Source organism: Micropterus salmoides, unplaced genomic scaffold (assembly GCF_014851395.1).
Source record: "Micropterus salmoides isolate LMB-PRFRI ecotype aquatic unplaced genomic scaffold, ASM1485139v1 Ms_hic_scaffold_1294, whole genome shotgun sequence".
In the NCBI taxonomy this organism is placed as follows: domain Eukaryota; kingdom Metazoa; phylum Chordata; class Actinopteri; order Centrarchiformes; family Centrarchidae; genus Micropterus; species Micropterus salmoides.
The window spans coordinates 16782-29305 of NW_024040368.1; the positions used below are offsets into that span (position 1 = coordinate 16782).

General features: G+C 39.9%; 1 protein-coding gene across 1 annotated transcript; it reads left to right on the forward strand.

Annotated features, from left to right (window-relative positions):
- Positions 1–2048: 2048 nt before the first annotated feature.
- On the forward strand, positions 2049–10923 carry LOC119900175 (potassium voltage-gated channel subfamily KQT member 4-like; the record flags this gene model as incomplete). Its single annotated transcript, XM_038714935.1, has 10 exons — positions 2049–2162; positions 3453–3579; positions 3771–3946; positions 4539–4664; positions 5720–5830; positions 6177–6272; positions 6384–6472; positions 7134–7259; positions 10208–10437; positions 10529–10923. Coding segments are annotated over 10 exons (1299 nt in total), but the record flags the coding sequence as incomplete, so codon positions are not given.
- Positions 10924–12524: the final 1601 nt, after the last annotated feature.

Below are 12524 nucleotides of genomic sequence, written 5' to 3' on the forward strand. Positions count from 1 at the left end.
CAGAGTGCAGGCAGTGTTGTTGTGTGTTCTCACTTCTGTCTCCCTCTCAGCTGTTATGTTTTTTTACCTAGCATGCGGTCGTACAGTAATTCTCAGGTCACAGATATATTGTTATGGTGCTTTGGTTTTTGTCACTGAGCTGCAGTAAAGGTGTCAAACGAGGAGTTTGAGGCCAGCAAACATTTTGGGGTCAGCCGACACTACAGTGTAAAGTATATTTTCCATTAGGCTTCTGACTGCTTCGTCAGCCAGTGTGATGATCATGAAACTAATCTAAACTAAAGCGTACCCTTTTAACTTATGGTACTACTCTGTCATCAAGATTGTGAAGGTCATGAACAGTTGCTCGTTTTATTAATATAAATATTACTTATTAAAACAGTATATTTTCACTTTCATGTTCATATAACAGCATTTGGGGATACAATGCGTCCTTTTTAGTCACAAAAAAGAAATTCCGTAGATACAACCGTAAGTTAAAATATACGAAATACAGATCTGTATCTGCTAGCTGCAGCATTATTAACCATAGGAAATAAAATGTAACGGACATTTAAATCTTTATTATCTCTTTAGATATCTCTTAATCATTATGAGACTGATTAAGTAAAGTTACTGAACCTAACCTGTGATGTTTACAATAATATTATTTTTACTAATTATCCACAGCATTATTCTCCAGCCTGCCCTCCGCAATCTTTAGTTAATTAACCCCTCTTCCCACTTCCAACTTATTACCAGAAGCTCCTGCCAATTGTCATCTTACATGATTCTTACAAAATACACGTGATAACAACCACAAAAAAAACTATAAAAGATAACAGATCATTGACAGATAAGGACAATACAACATGGGCATTATTTCCAAAATGTATCTAAATTTCACATCTGGGGTCTGATCTTGCTCTAATCCTTTTAATTTTGCTGTCGACAGTTCCTCTGAAACAACATCTAACAATACATTTTCCCACTGGTTAAGTGGGACACGGTGTGGCGGTTGCCACATAAGTGCAAACATATTTCTTTTCAGCAGCACACCATTTAAAACATAAATGTTTTTACTTTGAACTTAATGCATCATCCTAGTGAAGGACATTTTTGAACAGGAAGGAATACTTTGAGAGGTAGTTTGTTATTGGCTCCTAAGTTTTAATCATGAGGGAACTCCCACATCTTTCATTTTTCTTCATGAATATAATAGCTGACTTTGAGAATTGCACTATGAACGAGAAATGTATGTGATAATAGTTTTGGTTAGTTAAAGAGGTGTTAGACAGTGCGATCCTCAGCAGAAGGAAAAAATGATTTGCTCGTCTCTGTCTCATCTTGAACCCGAGTTAATGATGGAGATCGTCTAGTGGAGACTCACTTCTCCAGTGCCGTGGAAGAGACAAAGTGTTTATATTAACGTGAGAGCACCTCGAACACAAGATACCATTCACCATAATTTATGTTGTGCTTTATTCTGAAGTACTTCTCTAACTGAAGTGGCCATTACATCTGTGGGACAGTAATTTTCTGTGCCAGCAGAGCTGCAGGGTTCCAGTCTTCCTTTGAAAGAAGTGCTATAATACCAGTCATTTTACAGTACAATAAATTACTTCAGCACATAGAGAGTCTATCATCCAGTCAGTTTATTTATGCTGGAATGAGATTATTTGAGTTTAAGTTTAACAGCACTCAAATGTAGTTTACATGAAACCATATACAGTAAATGTTCAGATTCACTGTGTTGAATTGAATACCTACTGTATATTTATTACTGTATATTCAATAACATAAAACAACTAAACTTGGTGACATTGTTCTGATTCTTGTGCCACTGATCATACATGGCTTGGCATGCTATGTTCCTATTATGTTATGGATCAACAAATCTTTTCCTGCTTATTTGCAATTTTGTTTTTCTCTCTTGGTTAATCACTCAGAGAGTGAACAAAGCATTTTTAATGAATTTTATTTAGTCCATTTGTTTTTTCTCTGAAGGGATTAATAAAACCCAAAGAGTTTTCTTATTTCTGATGTTTGTTTTCAAATGTGTCTACTGACCTGTGTGTGATTGGTGTTTCAGTTTTCTGCTGGTGTTGAGCTGCTTGGTGTTGTCTGTGTTCTCCACCATCCCAGACCACCAAAAGTTTGCCAACCAAGGTCTTTTCATCCTGGTAGGTCCCCTTCTCTCTCGCTCCTTTGCTGTTGCACACACACACACACACACACACACACACACACACACACACACACACACACACACCATAGACTGTATATAAAAAGGCAGACACATATGACTACTTCAGCTTCCATCCACTTTTATACGCTGTCCTTTTACATAGAGCATCTCACTTACTGCAGTGTATCCGTACGTGTTTGCGTACGTTGTGCACAGACAGCCATGTAAGCAGCTGGGAGGATTCAGGTGTTGTTGACTGTGCAGGAAATCACAGACATGATCCACTAATCCTAATAGCTATCCCATAATCTCCCTTTGCCTCTTGTCGGCTGCTTTAGTGAAAGGTAATGGACACTTGCTTTCTCCTTCTGAACCTGACTTGTCCTCTCTCCATCCCGTCTCTCTTCCCACCTTGCTTATCTTTACGTGTTATTTAATGGTCAGACTTTTGACTTTCACATTCTCTCTCTTCTCTCTTTTGATCCATTACCCGGCCATTAGCAGGCAATTACCCATTAGTGGACTTTACTTACACGAACATTGGCTCTAATGATAGATTGGTTCAGTGCATCTTAAACTGCCCATTCAGTAAAAACCTGAAAGCAAGAAAGACAAAGAGATAGAGGGAAGACTGACAAAGTGGCATGTTAATAGGCTATGACTGTTAATGCTAGAACTTTTATAATCCTTTCATTTCATCTTTCATAAAATATAAAGTTAATCAATTAAGTGTTGAACTTAAAATTCTTGCTTTGTAACATTTCAGCCTTTATTTTACCAGCCTGTTCACCAAATATTATGTTATAACAAAGGTTTAATAGATAGAGGACAGAGCATCGTGTGAAGAATATGCATCAGTTATCAGTGTTTCACACAGATTTAGAAATAATGAGTAGTTGTCCGCAGTGTAGGGGGGTGTGTTCATGTGTTATTGTAAAGGGTGGAAAATTCACTTCCAGACTTAGATGTTCACCACACATGTGCTTTTTAACTTTTATGACATATGTCTAAATAGCTTAAGATCCATAAACACCAGTATGTTGCATGAAATAAAATGAATACCTTGGATGTTTTGTTAAGGGGACACTTTTGACATGCATAATTTTATGCAAAAACTATGAGATGACAGAATGTCACACATAACTGAAGGACACTGAACTTTGAAAACATAAAACAATAAATACATAAAAGGTTATTGGTGGGGAATACATTTGTTTGGGTAATCTGTGAAACACTGAGCTTGACTACTGCATGTCACTGACCTTTACTTGTGTGTGGTTTGTAGGAGTTTGTCATGATTGTGGTGTTTGGGTTGGAGTACTTCATCAGGATCTGGGCGGCTGGCTGTTGCTGCAGATACCGTGGATGGCAGGGACGGCTGAGATTTGCCAGGAAGCCCTTCTGTGTCATAGGTTTGTATGTGTGTGTGAAGAGGACACCAACCCGAGTCAAAGTCCTACGTCAAAGTCCTACGTCAAAGTCCTACGTCAAAGTCCTATGTCAAAGTCCTACGTGTGAAAATTTGTTAAATCTTATAACCTCATACAGACTTGTCTTCACCTCTTTTCTCTGTGTTTTTTCTCTGTGGACGTCTTCACCATAGACTTCATAGTATTTGTGGCATCATTGGCAGTGATAGCAGCAGGGACGCAGGGCAACATCTTTGCCACGTCAGCACTGCGCAGCATGCGTTTCCTGCAGATCTTGCGTATGGTTCGTATGGACCGAAGGGGAGGCACCTGGAAACTATTGGGCTCAGTGGTTTACGCTCACAGCAAGGTGGGAATGCTAAATATAGTCCTCTTTTTACACATGCTCAGCTTTATATTTAAGAATAATTCATAGACATCGGTTAGTTGTGCAGACATTGGAAATTAAAAGGATACAAATGCATGGTAGCCATATACGGATTATTAAATGAGCAGGATAGAGGTTGAGTTAGGAAACAACTATTAAAAGGCTGGTGATGATGGTCGTGATGGTTACTAGTCAGATAAATAACTTAAAACTCTCAGTGTTGAGGCATATGTGGTGAGTCTTCTGATGACCAGTTGTTACTTGATCACATTCACTACCCTAAAAACACCGAACTCCCCTCGAGCTGCTCATTTTTGGCAATTAGTTTGTGCTGACCTAAACACCTGACACCCACCGGTTATCTGCAGAACACAGTGATGATGATGATTAACTGATGCATCAGCTATCTAAACAGAACCGTGCAGCCAAGTCAAAGTTAAAGCCAAATGTGATAATGATGGGAATAATGATGAAAGTGAAATGGTAATGACAGCAGGGACTATGATGGAGAAGATGCTGTTGCTGCTGCTGCTGACAGGTGTGATTGATACATCCTCTCCTGTTTCTCTCTCAGGAGTTGATTACAGCCTGGTACATAGGTTTCCTGGTCCTTATCTTTGCCTCTTTCCTGGTCTACCTGGCAGAGAAAGACATCAACTCAGACTTCAACACCTATGCAGACTCCCTCTGGTGGGGGACTGTGAGTACTACACAATTCACACAGGCACACAGGATCACTGTGGCTGAAGAAATAATATTTTACTTTGTCATCAAAATATTATAGATATAAAACAAGAGGGTAATGGGCAATGCAAACATAAAGAGGTGCATAATAGGCAAAAGACCTTTGGGAAAGTGTTTGTTTTTCAGTTTTGAGATATAAGGTTTATGATGTCCGTTCAGGGGGATTGCCATGCGTCATCAGTAGAGTGTTGTTCAGTTCTTGTTGTCAAGCTTTCCAGATTTACTACAAACGTATATATTCAGCAGAATAATATATACCAAAGTAATTACACATAGATATCAGCAGTAACCTAGGATTTTAAGAAACCAGGGAACGCCCAAAGATTGTTTTCTGAGCAGCAGCAAATCCATAAATTGCTTAAACTTCAGATTGATATGAGAATCATGAAGGAGTGACAGGTCAAGGAGTAGGAGTAAAGAATTTTTTTAACGAGATCAGCTAATGCTTATTTAAAGTAACACAATTCTAAAAAGATTGATGACATGTGGACACTCAAGTTAACAAAGATTCCTATAGAATTAATATGACACAAATGACAGGTGTAAATCAGTGTTCTAGTTTTCTAGGGAGTAGTGTATGTTCTGTGAATAACTTTAACTGGCGTTCTAGGTTTTTAGATATGGAACAGATTTCAAAGTCTGAGAATGTTGGCCTCCACTCAGACAAAGTTTGTTCCCTCAACCCCCGTTTACTTGTTTTAGTTTTGCTCATTTCCTGGATGCCTATGGGATCGTGATATGTAATTTGATCCCCCCAGACTACTGTACCTCTGAACTCTCTTTAACCAAATCACACACATTTATGATATTCTATGTGATCTCCTTCTGATAACTAATGTAATATTTTTTTAATACCATTCACTAAACCTGTTGGAGCCCCTAGCTTTTAAAGTAAACACTCCTAAGAGAAAGCAGGTCTTGTGTCTCAGTGCAGTGTGTCAGCCCATTGCAGTTTACATTTTGTTATCATGTTGTGTGTATGAGATCATCTATACTTTTTCACCCCCTCAGATAACTCTAACCACTATTGGCTATGGTGATAAGACCCCTCGCACCTGGCAGGGACGGCTCCTAGCTGCCGGCTTCGCTCTTCTGGGAGTCTCCTTCTTTGCCCTGCCTGCTGTAAGTCTCATATATATTCACATCTATATATTTATATTTTAAGGTAACAAAGCCTTGAAATAACGTTGTATAAAGAAAAATAAGGTTGTATAACGAAAAGACAGTTTGTAGTCACTTCAAGCTATACAGAGAGAATTTAACAGATAATTAAAAGTATATTAGAATATGGTAACGTATAACATAAATTAAGTAAAATCAAACAATATACACAGTTATGTATATACATAGGCTACACGTAGTACACCCAGTGCCTATTTTTGAATTTGTGAGCACTAACTAAATTTAGTGGGTCTTCTCTCCCGCTGTTAGTTGCACTCCTGACTTTGATTTGACCTCTGACCCTCAGGGAATTCTGGGCTCGGGCTTTGCTTTGAAGGTTCAGGAGCAGCACCGGCAGAAGCATTTTGAGAAGAGGAGGATGCCTGCTGCCAACCTGATACAGGTAATGGCCACAGTGAAAGGTTTAGGCTGTTTAATACATTCACATTCAAGTGCAGAGTCAGGTTAACTCTCACTTTGTGTTTCGGTGTTGTGCATTTGTGTCTTTCTTTAGGCTGCGTGGCGTCTCTACTCTACAGATGCTAAGCACTCCTATCTAACAGCTACATGGTACTTCTATGACAGCATGTTGCCTTCATTCAGGTAGGAATTCCCATCAGGCTACGTAGATTCAGCTATCAGAAATCTGTGGTTGTCTTTGGTCATTTGTTTGTAAGAAATGCAGACAGAGATTTGAGAGTTGTGTCACAAAATAGTGAGTTGTGTACAGTATTTAGTTTTATATTTGTGTAGTCCCTGCCCATACATTTGTATTATCGTGCTAAAACACAGCACATACTGTATCACAAATGCTACTTTTTGTCCATCAAGAACCCTTTTCAGTTAAGGTCTGTGGTGGTTTAAGCAAAAAGGAATGGTGCTTACTCTCATTTTAAAATGAATAATTTAAATTAAATTTGGGCCCAACCTTTTCAAATGCTTCTGCCACCACTATTCAATTTTGTCCTACGCAGTGGTTTCTTATACTTTGCATTTACGTATTAATTTGACTAATTTGTATTTGCTTAAAAGGAGGGGAGCATGAGAAACACAAATAGAAATGTCATCAAGCCAAAACTTTCATTTTGCAATATCTTAAATTAAAATGCTCACATATCGTTTCTCTCAATAATCCCTCTTCTTTTGAGCATTTGGACCATAAGTTTGGCCTTTTTGTCAGTTGTTCATATTTTGTTATTTTTTTGATCATTTGTCATTTTCTATTTTTGTTGTTGTTTGTTTATTTGTGCACGTGGCGTGTCAGAGAACTGACGCTACTGTTCAGTCACCTCCAGCGACAGCGTAACACCAAGAAGGTTCTCCACAACTCCTACCACACGCTGCTGTCTGGGCTTCGGCCCTACAGCGCCCCCTACCTGTCTGGGGACAGGTACGCACCCCGCTACCTCTCACAGCCTCACAGTGCATCCAGACAGGTGGCCCAATTTCTACCTACACTCATGCTCACACCCACCCACCCACACACACACACACACACACACACACACACACACACACAATGACAACAGTACCAACAGGGACCTATAGAAGAAAATCAGGGTTGACTGCTTCTGGCGCTCTGCATGGGTGTGTTGTGTATCTAACAATGTTTCACTAATGCTGATCTGAGACCACTGTGTTGCAGGCCCCCCCTTCTTCTCTGCATCTTTGTCTGCTTAGCTCATACTCTAGCTCATCTCCACTGCCTCCTGCTGTTCACTTACTGGTTGCCTCTTCCTGTCTTCCTCTTTCTTTCCCTTTATTTCCATCGTATCTTTTCCATGCCACCCATCCTCCATCCTTCATCCGTTCTCAGGAAGGCAGAAGTTCCATGCAGGTTTGTTCTTCAAGTCAAGAGCTGTGCTTGTTCATTAGAGGGTATTCACAGTTAGAACGGATTTGTTGTATTCGATTCAACATAAACCTTAAACAAATGGCAGGGCAATAAAGGGACTCATGGTATTGCATGCATTAGATGACAGAAGCACATTAGTGAATGAATTACTGGATAATTCAAGTTTTGCTGGTAGAAATGTCTTCGATTTGAGGAGCTGCTGTCACACCATGATGTTTAATGGGCTGTCTTGATGAATATACTCAGGTGAAACATTACCTACTACCTTTGCATGATCCTTCAAACCGACCTCCTCACTTCTCACTGAGTGCGTCTCTATAATCCAAAACTGCCTCTCAGAAGTATGTTTTCCAGCTTTCCAGGTAAGGCAACAAGATCAGGAAAGGAAAGGGCTATTTGGACTATTGAGATGTCACACCTCACCCTCCCCCGCCGTCTCAACCTCTCTCCATGGTTTTTCACGGGTTCACCATGTACCCAGGTTGTGTCCCAGAACTTCTCGTCCTCCCTCACCCCACCCGTCCCTTCTTCCACTCCTCTCTTCCCCTCACCCTCTCTCCCTCTGCCTTGTGTGTCTCCTCAGTCAGCTCCTTTCTAAAAAACGGGGTCTCTTCCGGATTCACGCTGGCCGCAAGCAGAGGTATCCATGGCAACAAGCCTGTGCACGGGGCACGCTAGAACGTCATCTGATCAATAACATCACTCCTTCTCCTCGTTTAACTCACACACCTTGCACACCTTGCCTGAAACACTCAAAAATTTGTGAACTGGTGCGGCAGCCTGCTAAATGTTTAAGCATGTTAAAGCATCAAACCATTCACAGCTTGTGAGTTTCATAAAGAAGAATTAGATAAATTAAATACCCTGTCAAAGCAGATATTTGTCTTATTTTCAACCATATCCTGCACCAATTAAATACTTAAACAGGCACTATACTCTGGTCCACAAATGCTTGAGTGAATTCTTCACTGACAAGACATGCTCTTGTTTCCAGCTCAGTCTTATGTGCTTGAGAAACTGGGGCTGATTTTGCTCGTTTGGCTTGGACATCATGATAAGCCATATGTTGAAAACACAACAGTCCTTGATGGTTTATGACAATATGACGAAAATGCTTTTTTAGTTGACATCTAAAATCTTTCATCAGACGTCTCTGATGAAATGAGGAGATAAAATATCCACTCAAAAATAAGTGACAACTTTTCCAAAATTGGAGCTGAAGTCAAAAGAATTGACCTGCTCTTGACTTGTTTTCAATTCAGTTTGCTTGGCTTATTTAAAGCATCTTCTTGGAGAAAAGGTTTAAATGATTCAGCATGCTTTCCTTTTTCCGATTAGTCATAAAACCTTTGTACAAAATCAGTGTGTTTTTAAAAGGTTTTTAAGTGCTAAAATGTTTCTGTTTGCATGCGATATTCTTCCAATGTTTTGGAACGATTCAGTGAAGTTTATGGTCCTGGATGCATCCAAATCATTTACTTCCCTTCCCGACAGCATGCAAAGGCCTTTCACTCTATTTTCCCCATTCTCTTCACTCTACCTGAAGCATTTCAGCTTCCTTGTATGAAATGCTGTTTACACCAACATCCCTTAACTATTTAAATTTTAATTTAAATGGCCGGCCATAACACACGCACAACAAAGAGTATATCATCGTTCCAAAAAAAAAATAGTAAAAGAGTGAACTGGGGCTGGAATTGCTCTGTGGTGCATGATGTTTGCATTTCCTCATGGATCCGTGACAGTATGTAACATGTAAGTGGCTACAGAGAAGCAGTGGTCTCAAGAGCATGCTATCACAGCAGCGTTAGGAGTCAGTCTGTCGGAGAGAATGGCCGCCAAATGGCTTTCCTCCTGTAAATAGATGGCCTCACATACTGGCCTGCCTTGGGTTGTGGTGAGTTGTATAGAGTACTTTGAAGCCAATATTTTGATGCTTATTCACTCCGTTGAAGGGATTAAGGAAGCGTGTCTTTATTCTGATGGTGGGTGGAACATTTTCTGCCGTCCCAGCACTACTGCAAGTCTTGAATCAGGTTTCAGTCTTGATTTCGCTGAATCAGGTGCTATGATAGGCACATTAAAAGAGCAAATCCTCAGGGCAGAATCAGTTTTTAGCAATATTGAGTGGGTCCCTGCGGTCAGTCTGCCGCCGTGATAAGTCAGCTAGTCTGTCCTTGCCTGAGACAAAATGTAAATGTCTGTTTATGTCCCTGTTTTGTCTGTTTGTTGGGGAGTCTCTGTGATGATTGTTACAAAAGTCAGAGGCCATATTTTCTGTGTTAATTCACTATTACTAACAAACTCTTTTCTAACAAACTCAGGCTGCCCTTCTGCTGCTGCCCTAAACTCCCCGGATAACACAGCTTAGCTTTCCATTAAGGTCAAAGGCATGGACATTGTGATGATTGAGAAAAACCCCGTCATGATCCAAAGGGAATACTGTGCGTGCAGATATTTGACTTTTTTATCTTCATTGTCAGCGGTAAAATGGGCTTCCGGGATCGGATCAGGATGAACAATTCCCGATCATCCCAAAACATTCGGAACAAGGCATCGCCGCTGCCCCCGGGCTCCAACGTCCGCCACTCTCCCAGCCAGGAGAATGTCCCTGAAGCCACCAGCCCGGGGAAGGTCCAGAAGAGCTGGAGCTTCAATGACCGCACACGCTTTCGCACCTCCCTTCGCCTCAAACCACGTCCACCCGCTGATGGTAGGCAACTCACACATATCCAAACACTTTTCACTCACACTCAAAAGGATCATTTCTGCATAATAATATATCTTCCTCTGTTTTGGCTCAGTGGAGGGGGTTGGGGAGGACAGCGTGGAAGACAAACCATATTGTGACGTGGCCATGGAGGACGTAATCCCAGCAGTAAAGACACTCATACGGGCTGTCAGGTGAGACCTCCCATCAACAGTACATTAGTCATACCTACAGTAGAGATCGTTTGCTGTACACATATGGTGGTCCTTCTTTAACCCTGTAATGGTCCTACCCAGTAAAAGCAATGGAAAAATAATTTTTAGTTCCTTTGGGCACTAACAATAACTTTTCTTCCCTCAACTGAGCCTCTACCAACATGTCCATCTACAGTAATAAGTATAACAAAAAAACTGAGTTATTGTGCTTAAATTAATCTTTGATAATTCATTATTACCGATACTATAAGTTTCACCCTGGATATACCTCATCAGTGAATTTATTTTCATTGCAAACATCAGGTAAATGATACTGATATAATATTTTTTAATAAATGATCAATGAAATAACATTATTGTATTCACAGTATTTTATTATCAGAAATGTTACATTACTTTAACCATCCTATTTAGCATTTATACGCAGTATATTAACCTTTAATAAAATCTAACATACTATAATGCAGTAATATAAGTGTTAATTAATGTATATCCTAAGAACTATTACTCCTCCTGTGGTGGATGCAGGTGTATAAATATCAAATGATTAAGTAAACAGTTTACAGTAATAATAGTAATATGTAATATGTCTTCATAGAAGCAGTTGCAATTGCAAGTTATTTACAAATACTATACATTACTAACACTTAAAATGTCTTTTTATTTTTTGTTATTAGCCATTTAATACATGTTTGTAAAGTGTTGCTAAATGCGGAGGTTAAAGTGTTACCTGCTTGGTTAAAACATTGTCTGCATCTTTACCATTACAGCAATGGACATCTTTACCAATTAGTAGAAAATGTTATCACAAAGTCACCAGCCTTTTCTTGGGATTTGGATTCACATGACTATGTCCAATTAGCTCTTTGCAATCGACCTGCATTAAAATCCTCCATAAACAAGCCACAAACCAAGAATGATGGTTCTGCCTCCTGAAAAGGTCTCGTGTATTTTTTTGTACCTAACATACTTAAGTGCTCAAGATGGTGCAATCAGGTTGAGTTAAATATAACACTTTTCAAAATGTGCTCTGCCAAATAATAGAGGGTACCATTAAAGGGTTCAAGGTGTATTCAAATATGAATTGGTCAGCTTGTGTTTCCGGGTAACAAGGCTCCGTAAGGTGTAAGGTGGAGCTGCTGTGCCTCTGGTCATTGATAGAATAAGGTCACTTTGGTCAGATTAACAAACTATGCAAGTGTTTTCAACCACAGGCCCCTCTCATGGTATTTACAGGCCGCATTAATGGTGAACGTGCTGCTCCAAAGAAGAAGTAGTAGAAATTTTCACTTAGGAGAGGTAACTGAACCCTCCTGCAGGCAGGGTTAGTTCCCCCCGTATGACCTTGTCACTCAGGAAGCCCTGCTTATTCAGGCAGGTCATGTGCAAGGTGGCGTGATAGGATGGCCTATTGCAGGCACACTCTTTATACACAATTACCATACAGATGGATCACAGTACATTATGACTGTACAGAGGCAAACTATATTGTTGTAAGACAAGGACAATTGTAACAATTAATTAAAAGCATTGCTGATACTCTTTGCTGCCATTGTGTCATCTCTTCCTGTAATCGACTATAAGCTTTGATGTAATGTTAGTAGTAGTAGTATCAGTGGTGGATGTCCTTGCACAATATATGCGTAGGCACTTTAATTGAATGGTCACGGCCTTCTTCAGCTTACAGTCATGAAGAAAGGCAACAACACTGTACATGTAAACAGTGTGTGTGAAGAAATACTCTGTTGGTTAACCTATACCACAATTATGATAATTAGTAATTAATCATGGTTACGAACAATATCTTGGATGCAAACACATACGTGCACAACCTCCCCCAAGCATGCACATATACACACACACACACACACACTC